Here is a 20,944-nt window from a genome sequence, read left to right on the forward strand (position 1 = left end):
GATGGGAGGAAGATGAGGCCTCAGGATGGGGAGGCCTGAGCCACCTTCTAGTCCTTGGAGTGAGGATGGCCTGGGAGAAAATGTCACTCTCTCTTCCCACCCTTGTTTCTGGGACATGATGCATTCAGGGCCCTCGGTGGGCAGAAAACCAAACCCAGGGACTCCCACAAGTCTGGAGCATATTTTAAAGCTTTCTGAGCTCAAGCTCGGTTCCTGCCAGAGACTGTGGATGACTGTCAGCTCAGTCCCTGCCTGGGACTGTGGGTGAGTCTGAGCTGGGGTGTGCTGTGTCCATGACACTCTCCTCCTCCCCCAAAGGATCTGTTCAAGAAGGTGGAGCTCTACGAATGCTTGGGCTCCATCTGGGGCCAACGACATCAGAAGGGGAGTGAGCACGTGGCACCCACAGTTTGTGCCACCATTGCACACTTCAACAGGCTCGCCAACTGTGTCACCACCTCCTGCCTCGGGGACCACAGCATGAGGGTCCAGGACAGGGCCAGGGTGGTGGAGCACTGGATCAAGGTGGCCAGGGTAAGCCATGGTTGGGCCTTGGGATTCCCTCTCTAAAAATGGAGAACTCCCTCTTCTCCTCCATCGGCTTTCAGGATTGGCCTCTGTATCTCTAGCCTAAGCCCTGCACATCCCCTAGGCCCTTCTTCCCTGAGCTTCCGTGACCTTACCCCCATGGCCCAGTGGTGGCTGCTCACGTCTGACCTGGGATCTTCCTTGGGTTGAACTGAAATCTTTCTAGATGAGTGACATTCACTCAGCCCCAGGCGTACCCTCCTGAGGCTCCCTGGGCCTCTGCTTCATTCAGGAAGGGAGATCTCAGCAGAGGGGGCTGAGGCTGAAGTGGGTCGGACTCCAACTCTGGACCTCACAGCTCACTCTTCCCTCTCCAGGAGTGCCTAAGCCTCAACAACTTCTCCTCGGTGCACGCCATCGTCTCTGCTCTGCGCAGCAACCCAATACATCGGCTACACAAGACGTGGGCAGCAGTGTCCAGGTGAGGAGGACTCTCTCCATGGGAGCACCAGTGTTGACTTAGGGACCCATAGGTCTCCTCATGTGCCCTCAACGACTCTGAAAGGTTCTTGGAGAACAGGGACGCTGGAGGCAGGGATGGGCTGGTAGGTGTGGTCACTAAGCTGCCCTGGACTCCTAGGCAAGGATTTCTAACTCAGGAGTAAGGTTTTTTTAACCATCAGGAACAGACTGGAGCCAACTGGAGGCTTTCAGGTGTTTGTACCCAGCAGTGGAACTGTGTCCAGCTGGAAGCTAACTGTGAACACGCAGGGGCTCATGTGAAGTGGAGATGGGCCAGGGGAGGAGCATGACAGTCCCACCCTGGTCCTCTGGAGCCCTTGTCATCAGATGACCCCACTGGAAACTCTCACGCAGGAAGCTGAGATTCACTGGGTTTTCAAACAAAAGGGATTGGAACTCACAAATCTCCCCCGTGATTCCCAAATTTACCCTTTTTTCTTTCTTCTGTCAATAGCAAAAGCAGAAAATATCTAAAAGAACTCTGCAAAAAAGACACTGCAGTGAAGAGGGACCTGCTGATTAAGGTACAGTGAAGTCTGGGAGATGTGGGACAAGTGTTTAAGGGTCAGAGAAAAGAGTGAGTTTGGAAGGGCATTGGACCCGGTGTGCAGTGGTTATTTTGTAATGTTGTCTTACCTACAAAAAGTAGACTTGAAAAATTCCCTCCATGCCTACTTTGGGCAAATAGGAGGACAGGTGTGTGGGTGGATGGGCATGCGGGGGCACGTGGGCAGGAGGCCCTGGAAATGGGATGTGTCAATGGCTGCTGGGCTTCTGAGCGGGGGTGATGAGCTGCAGCATTAGCAGGACTCTGGCTCCCTTGCTGGTCCACACTGCTGGCATGGAGCTTCCTCCAGGCTGGGGCGTGGTCATTATAGGTGGGACTTTCTTCCTTCCTCAAACTGGCCAGCAATTCCTCAGGAAGCCAGGCCTCCGCTGCTGCTTCTGTCTGCAGCGCACCTCCATGGGCAGGGACTGCAGTCCACACTGGGGGAAAGAGGGAACCACAACAGAGGAAGCTCATACGCCAGGGAGTCCAGTAGACTGCCCAGCGATGGGTACCAATGGGCAAACTCAGGACAGATGTATGTGCTTGCTGGGACTCCCTGCTCTGCCCTTTGCAGACATCTGAAAATGGTCATGTCACAGGATTCTCACCAATTAGCAATGACACATGCTCATGACAAGTATCTGGGGGACTCATGCAATCCTAGGGGATCCGCCCTGACCAGATCTCAGAAACCTCCATGCAAATGAGAAGGCAACATGCCACCCCACCCAGGATTCTGGAAAACCCTGCCATGTCCGTGAGAGATGTCGCCTCAGGAGGCCACATCCTGAGTGGAGGAAGAGAGTTCTGTGCACGGAACTCTCCTGGGGGATCACTGGAGAGGCCAAACCATGGATTTGGCATGGCGCAAACCCAGTTTGTGTGGCAGAGACTCCAGTGGGGCTCAGATAGGCAAGTGCCACTTAACCAGGTCTCCTAAAATGCCCTGTCCCTTTCCCATCACGACTCTGCAAGGCTGGAGACCTAGACACTCAGAGACTCCAGAGAACAAGACCCTGATGGGTGGTGGTGCTGGGATATGGGGTGAAGGCAGCCGAGACACAGCCTCCAGGACGGGGAGGAGGTGCCCTCTCTTTTGGGGCCCTGGGGAGTCACTGCCCACTCTGGGTCTCTGTTTCCTCATCTGGAAAATGAAGGGATGCTGAGCCTGTAGTGCAGGCCTCACAGGGTGGAAATGCGGTTCAAGAAAAGAAAGCAATTTCAGAGTGCTCATGAATGGTTTTTCCTCAGAGGGATGAGGGGGAGAACAATGACAACAGCTACAGGAAACAGTACTCAGGAGGTCCTGTGAGGTAGCTGTGGTTTTCATGGCTCTTTACAGAAGAGGAAACAGTCTCAGGGAGGCCTGGCTGCATGATCGGGTGACACACACAGGGAATGTGGAGCTGGCCAGTGGTATGAGCACTGTGCCAGGTGACTCACGCCAGTCCCTGGAGATCCAAGTGTGGGGTGGCTGGGGTGTACCTGGGGCAAGGGAGGAGAGCCTCACTGTCCCTGTCCCTGACACCTGGCAGGCGGGGAGCTTTAAGGTGGCCACCCAGGAGAGGAACCCCCAGAGAGCCCAGATGAGGCTACAGAGGCAGAAGAAGGTGAGTGAGACTGTGGCATGGAGGGACCGCAGGGGATCAGAGGACAGGGCTCTTTTCCCCGCCAGCTGGAGACCTCCATATCAACACAGCGGGGGCTTCCTCCCCAGCCCTGCCCTCCTATGGCCACTGGGCCTGGAAAACCTCCATTGGAGAGACCAGAGCAAGGGTCTGGGAAAGCAGAACTCAGAGTGTCCCTAGGGTAAGGCTGGGAGCACAGGCCCTTGTGACTTGTTAAAATCCCACCATAGAGGTAACTAGGAGTGATTGCCAGACTTGGAGGTCAGCTGGAATAGAGGAGGCAGAGAATTGGGAAAGGCAGCTGAGGGTCTTTGGCTGCTACAACTGGGAGACCTGGGGACGGGGGTTCTGGGAGACAGGGGCTGATAGGATTTCATGGGACAAGGCCTTGGGCAAGCACCTGAGGGTCAATACTCATCACCACTACCCCTCCCACCTCCCCACCCCTCCATGGCACAGGGCGTGGTCCCCTTCCTGGGGGATTTTCTGACTGAGTTACACAGGTTGGATTCGGCCATCCCGGATGATCTGGATGTGAGTGAGCCTGGGGCAGGCTGGCTGGGAACCAGGATCCTGAGGCTTGGGAGGAGAGCGGCCTGGAAGGAGCCCTTAGATCTCAGCCCTTGGAAAACCTCCTCTCCTGAGAGCCTCACAGCTGCTCCTGTGGGTGGGGGTGCCAGGCCCATCTCATTACCTCTGACTGACAGAGGCTCCATGGCAGTCACCAGTCCCTATCCCTGAGTGGTGAAGCTGCAGAGCTGCCTGACTGCAACGCTGCTGAGCTGTGGGCTGAGCTGGACTCAGCCTCTCCCTAGGGTAGTCCCATAATAGGAGGGTGAAATTGAGCCTTTCCAAGGGCAGGCAATTCCAGGGTCACTGAGCACTTTCTTTCTATGAGAGACCTCAGTTTCTCTGTCATCTCAGAGGGTTGGGGCAGAAGGTCCCTGAGCCTCAGCTCCCATGCCCACTGCCCTAGAGCTCGGAGCCTGAGGCAGGTTCAAGTTCTGTCATGAGCACATCCCCTGACCCTGGTGGCCCTGGCAGTAATGCAGCATGGGAAGGGATGGGGTGGGGCTGTTGTGGGCCAGGGACCTTTCTGATGGGCTCTATCTGACTTCCAGGGCAACAGCAACAAGAGGAGGAAGGTGAGCAGCTGGGACATTCACGTTGGATGAGGTTGGGGATGTGGACGTCACAGTCCACCCTGGACAGGACACTCCCTGGCTCCATCCTCTACATATTAGGTTTACTGGGAGGGTTTGACACACACAGGAGGAGGAGACCTATCCCAGTGGAGAGAGTGGGAAAGGCACTGGAATCAAAGACCAATTCCTGCAGGAGGGGCTATTTACATCCAACTCTGAGAACAGGCTGGGGGCTGCATGGGGCCCCTTCACAGAATGGCCCCAGGGACCAGCCCCTTCTCCCTGCCTGCCAAAGGGCCCCTCAGCATCTTCCACCCAGGCCCTGTCAGCATCCTGTCCTCTGTCTCTAGGAGGTCCGAGTTCTGCAGGAATTGCAGCTGCTCCAAGTGGCTGCCATGAATTACAGGCTTCAGCCTCTGGAGAAATTTGTCACTTGTTTCTCAAGAATGGAGCAGCTCAGTGACAAGGAGAGGTGAGGGCCTGGGAGATGGGCAGAGGGTGGGAGAAAGCTCTCCATTTTTTTTTAATGTGGTCTGGCTCTGTCGCCCAGGCTGCACTGCAGTGTCACCATCTCTGCTCACTGCAACATCTGCCTCCTGGGCTCAAGCCCTTCCTCAGTCTCCCAAGCAGCTGGGATTACTGCTATCCACCACCATATCCAGTTGTTCTCCTGTTGTTGTTCTGGTACAGGTGGGGTTTCATGATGATGTCCAGGCTGGTTTCAAACTCCTGGCCTCAAGCAATCCACCCACCTCAGCCTCCCAAAGTACTGACAGTACAGGTGTCAGCCACCCCACCTGGCCTAGAGGAGGCTCTCCTGTGGACAGCAGCAGAGAGCCTATGGCCATGACTCCACTGAGAGCATCAAGCCCTATTGCATGGGGACTGCTGGGGACCCAGGATTCCAGCTGGGCAGGCAATGAGAGGGGACCCGATGTGTGGCTCATGGTGGCCTCACAGCTGCCTCTCTGTCCTGTAGCTACAAGCTGTCCGGTCAGCTGGAGCCCAAATCCCAGTAGGCCGGAAACATCCTGCAGTGGCTGGGGCCGCACTGGGATGCTGGCCAGAACACCAGCTCTGCATCATCCTTCACCCAGACCGTGACACCAGGAAACCACATCTAGGTGGCTGGCAGCTCAGCTACATCTTCACCCCACTCCTCAACACCAGCTGCTCCTGCTGGCCAGGATCAGGCCATGGGACTTTTGCATGTCAGGCGGGAAACCATTTTATGTTTATTTTCTGTAGTGTATAAGTAACGGTTTTTTTCTTAACTTTCATTAAAATAAAATTTTAAAACACTATTCAGAATGTTCTATAGTTGTTGGAATGAGAACAGTAACTCCAGTGCAGTAACCATATACCAGTCTTTAGGATTCATAGTCTAGCATGTCAAATTAAGGCTATGGCTGAACAAGTCATGGAATAGCGTTCACGTTACACCTGCCAACTGTTTAATGTTTTCCTTCTTTATTCAAATTAATTATTGCTAACTCTGTTTAAGGAAAACAAAAAATAAAACAAACAAACAAGAAACAAAAAAAACACTTAAAAACCACAGTATGTCTCCCAATCTATGTCACTTGTTCTACTGACCAGTTACTCTCAAACTTAAATTCTAGTTAAATTCAAGTTCCACTGGGTTACTCTACTTTTTTTAAGTTGTAAATATTTAATGAATCACTTAAATATTTACTGAAGGGCTGGAGATGGGAGGTATTTATGCAAGTGGTAGGCTGGCCTTCTCCAGAAGTCCTGGGCAGAAGGGAGCTGGCCATGAGTCTCCAGGAAATACAGATAAACTTTTCCACTATGGATCTTCCCAGACTTTCTGACACCTCTCCCCTAAGGGAACATCAAGGAAGGAGAGAATTGTTTGAACCCAGTATCTAAAGGATGTCCCACAGCTTAATTTGAACACAAGCCCCATTGTGGTATATCAGACAAAAACAAGTCAAAGAAATCAACATTTCAGGGTCTGAAATATAATACCCCCAAATCAACACAAAATAAACACTTAAATCCAGTCCTGGAGCCACAAAGCTCCTATAAGAAAAGTGGGAGTTTATTTCAGCAAAACTTGTATCTATGCATGCAGTTTGCAAAAAAGAAAGAAAACAAAAGCAAAAATTATCTATGGCAACAAACACTTAGGCCATGTAATTGATTTGGCAATACTTTTTCTTTCTTATTTTTTGTTCTTTTTGGATGGGACACAAAAATCACTGCTAACAAATGTGAACACAAACACATGGGACTATACATCATCTTAGAGCGTCTGCATGGGAAAGAGAAACAACGAACCATTAAAGAAGGCATCCTGATGAGTTCATGTCCTTTGTAGGGACATGGATGAAGCTGGAAACCATCATTCTCAGCAAACCATTGCAAGAACAGAAAACCAAACACCGCATGTTCTCACTCATAGGTGGGAATTGAACAGTGAGAACACTTGGACAGAGGAAGCGGAATATCGCACACTGGGGCCTGTGGTGGGTTCAGGGGTTGGGGGAGGGATAGAATAGGAGATATACCTAATGTAAGTGACGAGTTAGTAGGTGCAGCACATCAACATGGCACATGTATACATATGCAACAAACCTGCACGTTGTGCACATGTACCCTAGAACATAAAGTATAATAATAATAATAATAATAAAAGAAGGCATCCTACAGATTGAAAGTTCAGCAGAATCATATCTGTGAAAGGGGTTGCAATCTAACATGTATGAGAAACTAACACTACTCTAACTGGGAAAATGAACAAAACCTAATACCCAAGCTAAAACTGGGCAAAGAACCTGAACAGGCACATCTGAAAAGTAATCAGGGAATTGACTGACAGGTCACAGAGAAGTTGCTCAGTTTCACTAATCCTCACACAAATGTCTAAGTGCAAACCACACTCAGATACCTCTCACTCTAATTAGAATGAAACTTATCAAAAACAACAAAAAACCCCATACATTCACAGGCAGTGGCCAATGTAGAAATGCAGAAAAAGAGATTTTATACACTATTGGTGAGAATGTACATTACTATACACACGAAGCGTAACAGTGGAAGGTGACTTAAACATTTTACAACTACCCGTTCACCCAGGAATACCACCACTGGTTATACACAGAAAGCACATGAAATCTGTTATGTTGAAGAGATATCAGCCTTCCTATGGCGACTGAATCACTATGCACAATAGCGAAGGTATCCAATCAACCTACCTGTTCATGCATAGATAAAGGGATAAAGAAACTGCAGTACACAACAGAATCCTCCTTGGCCATAGAAATCCATGAAACCATGTCATCTGCAGCAACATACAGAAACCTGGAGGACATGACCTTCAAGGAAATGAGCCAGGAAGAGAGAGACAAACACTGCAAGATTTCATGCATGTGAGAATGAGATCAACTTTCTCTCTAAACGACTTTATCTCCTAGAAGTAGAACATTTCACAGTCGTGAAGAGAGCCTGGGGGTTGGGGAGTTGGGGCAGGAACTGGGAAATGGATACAATATTACACTCAGATGACAGGAATAAATTCAGCTGTTCTATTCCACAGTAGGATGTCTAGAGTTAACTGTATCCTACCGTATTTTCCAAAAAAGGCTGAAAAGAAGGATTCTGAATATTGCAACCATAGAGAACTAATAAATAATAACTACACAAGGTAACAGAGACAGTCAATGCCTTGCTTTCATTATTACACAAGGTACATATGCATGGATTACAATGTCCCACTCTACTCTTTAATTGTATACCTTTACTAGAGAGCAAATTGGTTTTAAGGACATAGAAATAAACAATGCTGAAGTTCATGTGAGACCAGGAAATGCCCTGTATTTCCAAAGCAATTCTGAGAAATCCAAACTACACTGGATGCATCACGCTCCCTGATGTGAAATTTCACTCAAACTCTAGGGACCTGATTCCACATGGATGAGTGGAAGAGAACAGAGAACCTGAAGTAAACCCACACACCTCATACTACCTGATGCTGGATGAAATACACAATGATAAGTAAAGCGGAAAGAACTCCCTTTTCCATAGTCTTGGGATAAATGGCGAGCCATATGCAGAAGAGTAACTAACACTAGGCATCTACTTCTCACTATGTACCAAAGTTCACTCAGATGAATGAAAGATGTAAACGGAAGACCTCAAAGTACAAAAATCCTACAAGAGACCCTAGGAAATACCCTTCTTGACATCAGCTTTGACAAAGCATTTATATGCCTAAGATGCCACATGACACGGTAACAACAGCAATAATCAACATGTGGGACCTAATACACTAAAGAGCCACCACACAACACAAGAAATCACCCACAGAGTAGACAGACGACATACAGGATGAGAGAAAATGTTCCCAAACTATGCGCCTGACCAAGGCCTAATATCCAGAATCTACCTTAAAGACCTTACAGAAATCAATTAGCCAACCCCCCTAATTTCGAGAAGTATAAACACACACTTCTCGAAAGATGTGAGAGCAACCAACAAATTGAAAATATGCTCAACCTAATTGTCAGAGAAATATAAATCAAAAGCACAATGAGATATATCTCACGCTGGTCAGAATGGGGATAACGCAGTTTAAAAAAAAAAAGGACACTGGCGAGGCAGCAGAGAAAGGGGACACTGGTCCACTTTTGGTGAAAATGCAAAGTAGTTCAGACACCATGGAAAGCACTTCGGAGATTGCTCAAAGAACTTAAACCAGAACTACCATCTGACCCAGCAATCACACCACTGGGGTATACACAGAGGAAAATAAATCCTTCTGTGCAAAACACGCATGCACACAAATGGTCATGGCAGCAGTATTTACAATGGCAAACATGTGAAATCAGCCTAGGTACCAGTCAACAGTGGATCGGAAAAGGAAAACGTGGTACCTATATACCACAAAAAACTAGGCAGGAATTAAAAGAAAAAAGAAGGAAATCATGTCCTTGGCAGCAACATGAAAGGAGCTGGAGGCCATTATCTAAAGAGAAATAAGGAAAACACAGAACACCAAATGCCACATGTTCTCACTTACAAAGTGGAGCTAACATTGAATACACCCTACCATAAAAGTGAAAACAACAGACACTGGTGACCAGCAGATGAAAAAGGAAGAAGGGACGAGGTATGGGCTGAAGACCCATCTGGTGGGTCCACCCACTGCCTGCCTGATAAGGTTGCTTGAACCCCAAGTCTCAGTGTCATGCAATATACCAAAGGCAGTAACTAATCTGCCTTTGTACACTTTAGTCTGTAATAAAGGTGGATATTATGTAATAATTACAAACTTAGAAGTTAAAAGCATGAATGAAAAACACAAACTTCTACAATTATTAAAACAATCTTTTATTTGGCATAAACTAAGAAAGTGGACAGAATGAGTAAACCAAATACTCAACCCCAATTTACATATATTGAACACGTGTTTCAAAAGAACACCAAAAACACACAATGGGCAAAAGAGAGACTGTTCAATAGATGATTTTGAGCAAACTGAATATTCACATAGAAAACACTGAAATAGGACCCTTGTGTCATGCAACACAAAAATCAATGCAAAATACATTAAAGACCTAAAACTCAATTCTGAAACCACACAACTCCTACAAGAAAACATAGGGTATGCATGTATTTTAGAAAAGAAATCCATGCATGTAGGCTGCTAAAGGCATTAAAAAAACTTTAAAACAAGGAAACACCCATAGACAATGTAATGGCTTGGCATTTTCACTCAAAAGCTGGGGACGTGGTTCCACAGAACAGTGGAACACATTAGAAGACCCAGATATAAACCTGCACATCTAAAACCATCTGACACTTGAAAAAAAATCAACAAAAATAAGTGATGGAGAAAGGACTCCCTATCAGTAAGTGGTGCTGGGATAAATGGCTATCTAGATGTAGAATAAATAACACTGGGCCCCTGTGTCTCACCATGTACAGAAAATAACTCAAAATGAATCAAAGTTTGAAATGTGAAATCCAGGGTGGGCGCAGGGGCTCATTCCTGGAATCCATGCACTTTGGGAGCCAAAGCGGGTAGATGACTTGAAGTCAGGAGTTCAAGACCAGCCTGGCCGACATAGTGAAACCCTGCCTCTAATAAAAAAACAAAAGTTAGCTGGGCGTGGTGGCGCGTGCCTGTACTCTCAGCTACTCAGGAGACTGAGGCAAGAGAATCACTGGAACCCAGAAGCTGGAGGGTGCAGTGAGCCAAGATTGCTCCATTGTATTCCAGCCTGTACAAGAGAGTGAGACTCAGTCTCTAAATAAATACATAAATACATAAAAATGCAAGACCTGAAATGAAAAAATCCTACACGAGAATCTAGCAAATACCCTTCTCAACAGAGGCTTTGGCAAAGCATTTATATGTCAAGTCCCCAAAAGCAATGGCAACAAAAACAATTACTGATAAGTGGGACCTAATACTCAAAAGAGCTGCTGCACAGAACAAGAAACAACCAACAGAGTCAGCACACAGCCTATAGAATGAGGGAACAAACTCCCCAACTACGCATCTGAAAAACGTCTAATATCCAGGATTTATCGTAAAGACCTTAAACAAATAAAATCAGAAAAAAAAACCAACTTATAAATGGGCAAGGGACATGAACACACACTTAAAAGAAGGTGTACCAGTAACCAATGAGCATGAAAACATGTTCGATCTCACTGATCATCTGAGAAATGCAAATCAGAAACATACTGAGATACCATCTCACACTGGTCAGAATGGCAATTATGACACACAGTCCACAACAACAGAGGCTGGTGGGGCAGATGAGCAAAGAAATGCAGGTCTACTGTTGGGGGAACTGCAAACTAGTTCAGACCCCCTGGAGAGCAGTGTGGACATTTCTCAAAGAACCTAAAAGAGAACTACCACCCAACGCTGCAACCCCACTCCTAAGGATCTATCCGAAGGAAAATCCTTCCATCCAAAACATGCACGCACTCGTATGTTCATGGCAGTACTACTCACAATGGTAAAGACACGGAATCAGCCTTGGTGCCCATCAGCAGTGGATCAGAGAAAGGAAATGTGGTACATACACACCACGGAACACTACACAGCCATAAAAAACAAATCCATGCCCTTACCAGAAACCTGGACAGAGCTGTAGGCCATTATGAACAAAAGGCAAGAACAGAAAACCAAAATTTTCAAAATAGCTTCAGAGGTCAGTTGTGAATATTCTCTCCACAGAGAAATCATAACTCAAGCTCACAGAGGTGCCAGACACTGCAACTTCATTATGATGCTACGTTTACACAGATCAAATTGTCCCTTGCACTCACTGGTTATACACACATACTCTACGGCAATGAAACTCTGTCCCATTTTGGTAACATTCATTCTCACCGGAGTAAGATGATATCTGAGTGTGGTTTTGATTGACTTCTCGTGAGGATCAGTAATGTTGATTCAGAATCTTTTACCTGTGCATCCTTCTCAGGTCTTCAGGTCCTTTGCCCAGTCTTACACATCAAATAGAAACAAGTTCACGATAACTTGGCAAACATCTCTAACCACAGCAAAATGTAAATCAAAACCACACTTAGATACCACCTCATTCTAATTGGAATGAGTGTTACAAAAAAAGACAAAATCATTGAAAGAAAGGCAAATGCTGGTATGTGTTTCCAGAGAGAGAGAGAGAGACAGAGAGAGACACTCTTCTGCACAGTTCGTGAGAAGGTAAACTAGCACACGCTACAGAAACCACTTGGAGATTCCTCCAAGCCTTAAAAGACTCCAAGTACCATTTCAACCAGCAATTCTACTACTAGAAATACACTCAAAGCCATTGAAATCAGGACACCAAAGATAGACCTACCCACCCATGTGGATTTCAGCACTGTTCCCAAGAGCCAGTGTAAGCATCAACCTACCCGCTTATCCACAGACGAAGGAAGAAAGAAGCTGCTCCACATGTTCACACCGGGATACTCTTCAGACAGAAAACCACAATGAAATCATATCGTGGGGAACCACATGGTTGCACCTGGAGGACATGATGGTAAATTAAATGAGTGAGGGGGAGAGAAGCAAACCTGAGTCATCTCACACATGCAGAATCTGAGAAACTCTATCTCAAAGACCTGGCGAGCACAATATTGGTTTCCAGAGATTGGGGGAAAACAGGGGTAATGGGCAGGGATTGTAAATGGGTACAAAGTTACACACAAATGAGAGGAAGAAAATTCTGTTGTTCTATTGCACTGCAGGGTGACCAGGGTTGACAGTATCGGCACATCACTTTCAAGGCAGCTTGATAGAATACTGAAGGTTCTCAGCATAAAGGAATAAACAATGGGAAAAGGTAACAGAATCACTAAGTACCCTGATTTCATCATTCCACAAGGTACGCATGGGCCATAATGCCACACTCTACCCTCTCGTTGTATTGATCCTTTACTATGCAATACATTTGTTGAAATAAATAGAAATAGGCGCTGCTAATATTCATATGAGACCATGAAGTGCCCTGAGTTTCATCCTCAGCAATCCTGAGACATCCAGACTACGTCAGATTCTAAATTTCATGGAAAAGCCACGGACCCACTTCCACATAGAGCAGTGGAACACAAGAGAGGACCAAGAAGTTAAACCACACACTGAAAACCATCTGATCTAACACAGAATCCACAAAAATAAGCAAAGGGAAAAGGACACCCTGTTCAATCACTGATGCTGAAATAAGCGGCTAGCCATGTGCAGAATAACACTAGGCCCCTAACTCCCAACACACATAAAGAGGAACTCAAGATGAATGGAAGATTTCAATGTAAAAACTCAAACTATTAAAATCTTACCAGAAAACTCGTGAAATACCCTTCTCCACATAGGCTTTGGCAAAGCATTTAGATGGCTAAGTCCTGAAGAGTAACGGCAACAAAAACAAAAATTGGCAAGTCAGACCTAATACCTGAAAGAGCTGCTGCACAGCAAGAGAGACGACAACAGAGTAAACAGGCAGCATACAGAATGGGAGAACATGTTCCCAAACTGTGCATCTGACCAAGGTCTAATATGCAGAATCTACAAGGCCCTTCAACAAGTTAACCAGGGGAATAAACAGAAAAAGAATATCCCATTAATATACAGGCCAGGGATGTGAACACACACTTCTCAAAAGTCGATGTACAAGCAACTAACAAATAGGAAAACATGCTCAAGCTCCCTCATTAACAGAGAGCTGTCAATCAAAAGCACAACGAGATGCCATCCCACGCAGGTCACAATGGTGAGGACCACGCAATCAAAGAACACACGCTGGCGAGGCAGCCAAGGAAAGGAAACACTGGTATGCCTTGGAGGGTATGAAAACTAGTACAGACACCATTGAAAGCAGATTAGGGATTTCTCAAAGAGCTGAAAACAGAACTACACTCTCACCCAGTAAGCCCACTCCTGTGCATCCACCCAAAGGAAAATCAACCCTTCTATCCAAAAGACACAGGCACTCGTATGTTCATGGCAGTGTTATTCACAATGTCAAAGACATGGAATCAACCTAGCCATCAACAGTGGATGAGAGACCGGCACAGTGGCTCAGACCTGTAATTCTAGCACTTTGGGAGGCCGAGGCAGGTGGATGGCTTCAGTTCAGAATTCAAGACCAGCCTGAGCAAAATGATGAAATCCCATGTCTACAATAATACAAAAATTAGCTGGATGTGGTGGTGGGCACCTGTAGTCCTATCTAATCTGGAGGCTGAGGTGGGAGGATCACCTGAGCCCAGAAGGTGGAAACTGCAGGCCATTGTTATAAGTGAACTAAGGCCCAAATAGAAAACCAAACGCCACATGTTCTCACTTGTAAGCGGGAGCTAAACTGTGAATGGACTCAAACATAAAGAAGAGAACAACAGACACCGGGAATGACCACAGACCAATAAAAACACAGGGGAGAGGGAGCGTGTGCTGAAGACCCACCCTGTGGGCCCTCTGCTCACTGCCTGGGTTATGGGGTTGTCGGGACCCCAAGTCTCAGCGTGATGCAATCAACAGATGTAACTAACTTGCATATGTACCCTTTAAACTATAATAATAAGAGTAGAATGCATTAAAAAAAATCCAAGGTTAGAACCAAAGAAAACAATAAATGAAAAAACAATCTACTTATCCAAACAATCCATGACTGTCACAAACACAGAACGAGGACCTAAGTGACAGAAAGAGGCAGCCAAATACTATATTCAACATGATATATAGGGAACACATTTTTCAAAACCCCAAAAAGACACAATGGGAAAGGGAGAGTCTGGTTCAATTACTGATTTTGAGAAAACTGAATCTCCACAGGAAAAACACTGAAATAGGACCCTTACAATGCACAATACACAAAATCAACACAAAATGAATTAAAGACCTAAACTCAATCTTGAATTTGTAAAGGTCCTATAAGAAAATATAGAGTGGGTATATATTTTAGGAAACCCAGTATCTATGCAAACAGGCTGCAAAAGGGAAAAAAGCATCATAACACTGAAAAAAAAAAAGTAGGGAAACTACACCCAGAGACAACGCAAGGCTTGGTTCTGTGTGTGTGTGCATGTGTGCGTGCATGTGCACGCACATGCACACATGTTTTTGTGTTTAGTGGAAGTCGGGTGTTGAACACAAAAATCACTGCTCACATACAAAACTATAACCATATGAGACTAGGGACATTTTGCAACTTCTACAGGGAAAAGAAAACAATGAAACAAATAAAAAAAAGCATCCTAAAGACTGGGAGAAACTATAAAAAATCCTAACCCTGAAAGAGGTTGTTATCTAACACGTACAATAAACTGATATGACTAAGTGAAAAACAACAAAAACAACAAAAAAATATCCAAGGTAAGAGGATCTAAATAGACCTGAGTGAAAAGAAGGCAGGAAGTTGACTCACAGGTGACAGTTTCTCAATATCACTAATCCTCACAAAAATGTGAATCAAAACCATACTCGGTTACCATCTAACTCCACCTAGAACGAGTATTACAAAACACAAAAATCAAAATTGTTGAAGGCAATGCTCAGTGCTGACTTGCAAGAAAAAAAAAAAATCCTCTACACTCTTCATGGAATGAAAATTACTATATAAACTACAAAAAAATTTTGGAAGTTCCTTAAAAAAGTAAAAGGTAGGCCGGGTGCAGTGGCTCACACCTGTAATCTCAGCACTTTGGGAGGCTGAGACAGGTGGATCACCTGAGGTCAGGAGTTCGAGACCAGCCTCATTAACATGGTGAAATCCCATCTCTACTAAAAATACAAAAATTAGCTAGGCGTGGTGGCAGGTGCCTGTATTCCCAGCCACTTGGGAGGCTGAGGTGGGAGAATCACTTGAATGCAGGAGGTGAAGTTTGCATTGAGCCGAAATTGCCCCACTGCACTCCAGCCTGGGAGACAAGAGCAAGACTCCGTCTTTAAAAAAAAAAGTACAACTGCCACTCCAGCTGACAATCCCACCACTGGGTACATGTTTAGAGAAAACGAAAACCCTGTGTTATCTGCCTTTTCATGTGTCCTGAAGCACTAGTCACAATAGCCGAGATGTGGAATCAACCTACCTGTCTATTCACACATGAAGGGATAAAGGAACCACAGTATATATACACAATGAAACACACATCAGCTCTAATACTTCAGGAAATCATGTCATCTGCAACCACTTGGAGAAACCTGGAAGACAATTAGGTGAAATGAAACGAGTCTGCTAGGGAGAGACCCACGCTGCATGACATCAGACATATGGAATCCAAAAAACCTTGTCTCCTTGACAAGCACAACTTCCAATAGGGGTTACTGGAGGCTGGGGAGAGCAGGGAGCCTGGGCAGGGATTGGTAACAGGTACAGAGTGATGCTCAGATACAAGGAATCCATTCTGGTGTTCTATTGCACAACAGGGTGACTAGGTGATTAGGGTCAACAGAATCTAGTAAATTTTTTCAAAATCAGCTGGAAAATATGGTTCTGAATATCCTCTCCACAGAGAAATAATAATGATGGAAGGTCACACAGATGCCAGATACGATGATTTGATCATGATGCTACACAAACATATGTCAAAATGTCCCTTGCACCCTTGGGTTGGGTGTGTGTGTGTGTGTATACTCTATAGAAATAAAACTGCCATCAAATGTTGGTAGCATTCATTTTAACTGGAGTGAGATGAAATCCGAGTGTGGTTTTCTCACACTTTTGTGTGAATCAGCGATGGTGAGAATCTTCTCTTTGACCTGTGCATCAACCTCATGTCTTCAGGTCCTCCGCCCAGGGCTACATAACAAATTAAAAACAAATTCACAATAACCTAGCAAGTATCACTTATCATACACACACAAAAATCAAAAACACACTCAAGATTTCATCTCACTCTACATTCAATGGATGCCACAAGAAAAAAATTGAAACATATTAAAACACAAAACAATCAAGGTGTGGATTTCCAGAGGAGGAACTTGCCTCCACATTTGGTGGGAAATGGTAAACTAGTATGCACACTAGAAGAAACCACTTAGATGTTCCTTGAAATTGTAAAACTACAACTACCATTGTCTCCAGCAATTCTATTCCTAGGTATATACACAGAGTGCACGATCAGGACATGGAAGAGATTATCTGTCATCCCAGGTGGAATTCAGCCCTATGCCCAAAAGCCAAGATAAGAAATCAGCCGACCTGTCTATCCACAGATGAAGGGATGAAGAATCTCTAGTATACAGACACAAGGGAATACTTTTGCACCATCAAAGTTCATGGAATCCTACCATTTCCAGCAATATGGCTGAACCTGGAGATATTCTGTTCAATCAAATCAGAAAGGCAGACAAAGACCAAGCCTGTATGTTCTCACTCATGTGGGAGCTGAAAAATTTAACTCATTGAAGGTGAAAATACAGCAGTGGTCACCACAGGCTAGGGGGAGGAGAGGACATCAAGGACTGGCAATAGGTACACAGAGAGTTACAAGAGAGGAATACATTCTGGTATTCCACTCCAAAGCAGGGTGATGATACTTAACAATATGGTCGTGCTGTTTTCAAAATAGCTACTAAGGAGGATTTTGAATGTTCACACATCGAAGATATCAAACCTACACGTGTTCACAAGCATGGGAAACTCCCTGATTTTATCCATACTCAAGGTATACAAACAAGTATCACAATGTCCCAATGCACCCCTAATTCTGGACATGAAGTATAAAACAAATGTTTTATGAAATGTTAACAATACGCGGCTAAAAATTCACATGGAACCACTAAAGACCCAAAGAACCTGAATATGGAAAGCAATCCTAGGGAATACAAACTCAATTGGAGGCCGCACACTCCCCAATTTCAAATTACATGTAAAACCTCCACTCATCCAAAGACTACAGTACTGGCAAAAAAATGAATCCATGAACCTAGGGACATAAGAGAACCTAAACGCACACCTGTATGCAGTCAACACATTTTTTTTAAAGAATGCCTAGAAGATGCAATGAGGCTGGGTGCTATGGCACCTGTACTCCTAGTGCTTTCAGAGACTGAGTCAGGTGTGGTGGCGCACACCAGCAATCCCAGCCACTTGGGAAGATGAGGCAGGAGAATCGCTCGAAGCAAGGAGGCAGATGTTGCAGAGAGCTGAGATCTCGCCACTGCACTCCAGTGTGGGCGACAGCATGAGTGGGACTGCATCCCAAAGCGGAAAAAAGATGAGATGAGGAGTCAGTAGTCTGTTCAATTGAGCAGTCTGAAATCACTGGATAGCCACATACAAAAGAATGAAACAAGACATAAGACCTTGATGTTATACAATACACAAATATAAACTCAAAATACATTAAACCCTAAACACAAGACCTAAAAGCATAAAACTGCTACAGGAAAACACAGAGTGAGCTTAAGTTTAGGAAAACCCGAATCTAAGCTCACAGGATGTAAAAGCAAACAATAGGAAAAAAAAAAAAAGAAAAACAGAAAAAAAACCACTTCCAACAACAGAAGTCAAATTTTCTAGTTTTTGTTATTGACTTTACCTTACAAAAACAATCACTGCTAGTCAGTCACGCTGGCTCACATCTGTAAATCCAGGACATTGGGAGGCCGAGGCAGGTGGATCACCTGAGGTCAGGAATTCGAGACCAGACTGGCCAACATGGTGAAACCCTGTCCCTACTAAAAATACAAAAATTAGCCAGGAGTGGTGGCACACACCTGTAGTCCCAGCTACTTGGGAGGCTGAGGCAAGAGAATCACTCGAACCCGGGAAGCGGAGGTTGCAGTGAGCCAAGATCATGACACCACACTCTAGCCTGGGCAACACAGCAAGACTCCGTCTCAAAAAAAAAAAAAAAAAAAGGAAAAACAAAAATAAAAAAATCACAACTAAAATAATCAAGAAACAAAAACACAAAAAATCCTGAAGAAGTTCTGCACATTAAAGAAAGCAATGCACCAACCAACACTCAGAAGGCATTCTTCAGATAGAAAGGACATTATAAGGAATCATGCATCTAAAACTACCACACCACTGAGGAGCAAAACACAGAAAACCAACTAACCCAACCAAAACTGGGACACAATCCTGAACAGACATCACTAAAAAGACAATGCACAATTCACTAACATGTGAAAAGGGCAGTTCTCAACATTACTAATCATCTCTAAACTGTAAATGAAAACCACACTCAGATACACACTCACCCTAATTTGAACAAATAAAAGAAACCAATTATTTCAAACAAATTCCCTGGAGGAAGTTGCACACACAGCTACTCTCACACTGTTGGGAGAAATCACTGTTACTACAGGCACTATGAAAACCTCTTGTAGCTTCCCAAACAATCAAAAAGGAAACTACCATTTCATCTGGCAATTCCAGCAGTGGGTATATACTTAGGGACATTGAAATCACTGCATGAAAGCCATAGCTGCCTTCCCAGGTTGACCGAAGCACTATACACAATAGTTAAGGTATGCAATCAACCTGCCTGTCCATCAACTGATGAAGGGATGAAGGAACTTCAGTATACGGACACAACAAAATACGCCCCAACAACAAAGATTGATGACATAATGTCTTTTGTGGCAACACGGATAAACCTGGAAGACATTATACTCAGTGGAATCAGTCAGGCAGGGAAACAAAAACACTGCATCATCTGACCCATGAGGAGACTAAAAAAGAATTATCTAACGGAAAGTGAAAGTACAATAGTGGTTATCACATGCTGGGGGGAGGAGAGGGCATGGGCTGGCATTGGTAATGGGTACCAAGTTGCACTTCCAGGGGAGGAATTAATGCTGGTGATCTACTCCACAGGAGGGTGACTACAAGTAACAATACGGTAGGATCTCTTTCAATAGAGGTAGAAAGGAGAGGAACACTGAAGGTTCACACAACAAACAAATAAAAACTAGACATGGGAATAGACATGCAAAATACCCTGACTTCATCATTCCTCGAAGTACGCAAGTAAAAAAAATCCCACTGTACCCCCTAATTTTGGACATGTATGACAAACTCAATTTTAAAACTATAAATGGACAATGGTAAAATTCACAGAGAACCAGGAAAGACCCTGAAAATCCAAAGCACTTCCCAGAAAGAGAAAATCACTTGATTGCCTCACGCTCCACGATGTCAAATTACATCAAAAAGCTATACTTACTGAGGCAGCAAGGAACTGGCATAAAAATAGAAACATTTATCACTGGACAGTATTGGGTAGCCAACAGACAAATCTGAATGTACTTACAGTCAACAGATTTCTCAAAAGGCCAGGCGCGGTGGCTCACGTCTGTAATCCCAACATTTTGGGAGGCAACGGCTGGCGAACCACTTGATGTCAGGAGTTTGGGATCAGCCTAACATGGTGATAATAAAAATAGAAAAATTAGCCAGCATGGTGGCATGTGACTGTAATCCCAGCTACTTGGGGGCTGAGGCAGGAGAATCGCTTGGATCTGGGAGGCAGAGGTTGCAGTGAGCAAAGATCACACCACTTCACTCTAGCCTGGGCAAAAAAGCAACACTCTGTATCAAAACAAACAAACAAACAAACAAAAAACCCAAACAAAATGGGAAACAGCTAGTCTGTTCTGTAAATGACTTTGAGAAAACTGGAAACCCACACACAAAACATGGAAACCTCCTTGAGCTTATCCTTAATCCTTATGCAAGGTACACAAGTGCTGTAATGTCCCCATTGCACCCCTAATTCTGGACATGCAGTATGAACCAAACTTGTCATGAAATGTAACTATACACAGCTAAAAATTCACATGGAACTACCATAGACTCTAAACATGCAAAGCAATCCTAGGAAATAAAAACTTGTTTGGAGGTCTCACACTGTTCAATTTCAAATTACATGGAAAAGATCTACTCATCCAAAGACTATGGCAGTGGCCTAACAGTGAAACCATGCAGACATAACAGAACCTAAACGTACATCTGTATGGAGTCAACACGCTGTTTTTTCAAGAGAATGCCTGGAAGACAAAATGAGGAGTGGGAGGTCTGTTCAATTAATGAATCTGAAAATACTGGATATCCACATGAAAAAGAATGAAA

At 44.9% G+C, this 20,944-nt stretch overlaps 2 protein-coding genes and 1 long non-coding RNA gene across 4 annotated transcripts; 2 read left to right on the plus strand and 1 right to left on the minus strand.

The window, feature by feature from the left end:
• Positions 1–318: 318 nt before the first annotated feature.
• LOC101027060 (ral-GDS-related protein-like) lies at positions 319–1,326 on the plus strand (the record flags this gene model as incomplete). Its single annotated transcript, XM_031662404.1, has 3 exons — positions 319–534; positions 906–1,009; positions 1,212–1,326. Coding segments are annotated over 3 exons (420 nt in total), but the record flags the coding sequence as incomplete, so codon positions are not given.
• A 160-nt stretch (positions 1,327–1,486) lies between these two features.
• Positions 1,487–5,438, plus strand: LOC103881056 (ral-GDS-related protein-like). Of its 2 annotated transcripts, XM_031662406.1 has the most exons (6): positions 1,487–1,574; positions 3,136–3,210; positions 3,688–3,762; positions 4,350–4,373; positions 4,724–4,845; positions 5,353–5,438. In XM_031662406.1, exons 2-6 carry the CDS (start codon positions 3,187–3,189, stop codon positions 5,390–5,392), a joined length of 285 nt encoding a protein of 94 aa, XP_031518266.1. In that variant the 5' UTR covers positions 1,487–1,574; positions 3,136–3,186; the 3' UTR covers positions 5,393–5,438. The 2 variants fall into 2 exon arrangements, with proteins under 2 accessions (XP_031518266.1, XP_031518265.1); XM_031662405.1 differs by lacking the exon at positions 1,487–1,574 and having other exon boundaries at positions 2,983–3,210.
• A 178-nt stretch (positions 5,439–5,616) lies between these two features.
• Positions 5,617–20,237, minus strand: LOC108583955. The gene is made up of 3 exons (XR_004181730.1): positions 20,127–20,237; positions 12,279–12,391; positions 5,617–6,218 (listed from the first exon to the last, which is right to left on the minus strand). It is a non-coding gene; the product is annotated as an uncharacterized LOC108583955 (long non-coding RNA).
• Between the last annotated feature and the right edge of the window lie 707 nt (positions 20,238–20,944).

The sequence above is a fragment of the Papio anubis genome, unplaced genomic scaffold, assembly GCF_008728515.1.
Source record: "Papio anubis isolate 15944 unplaced genomic scaffold, Panubis1.0 scaffold613, whole genome shotgun sequence".
Lineage (NCBI taxonomy): Eukaryota > Metazoa > Chordata > Mammalia > Primates > Cercopithecidae > Papio > Papio anubis.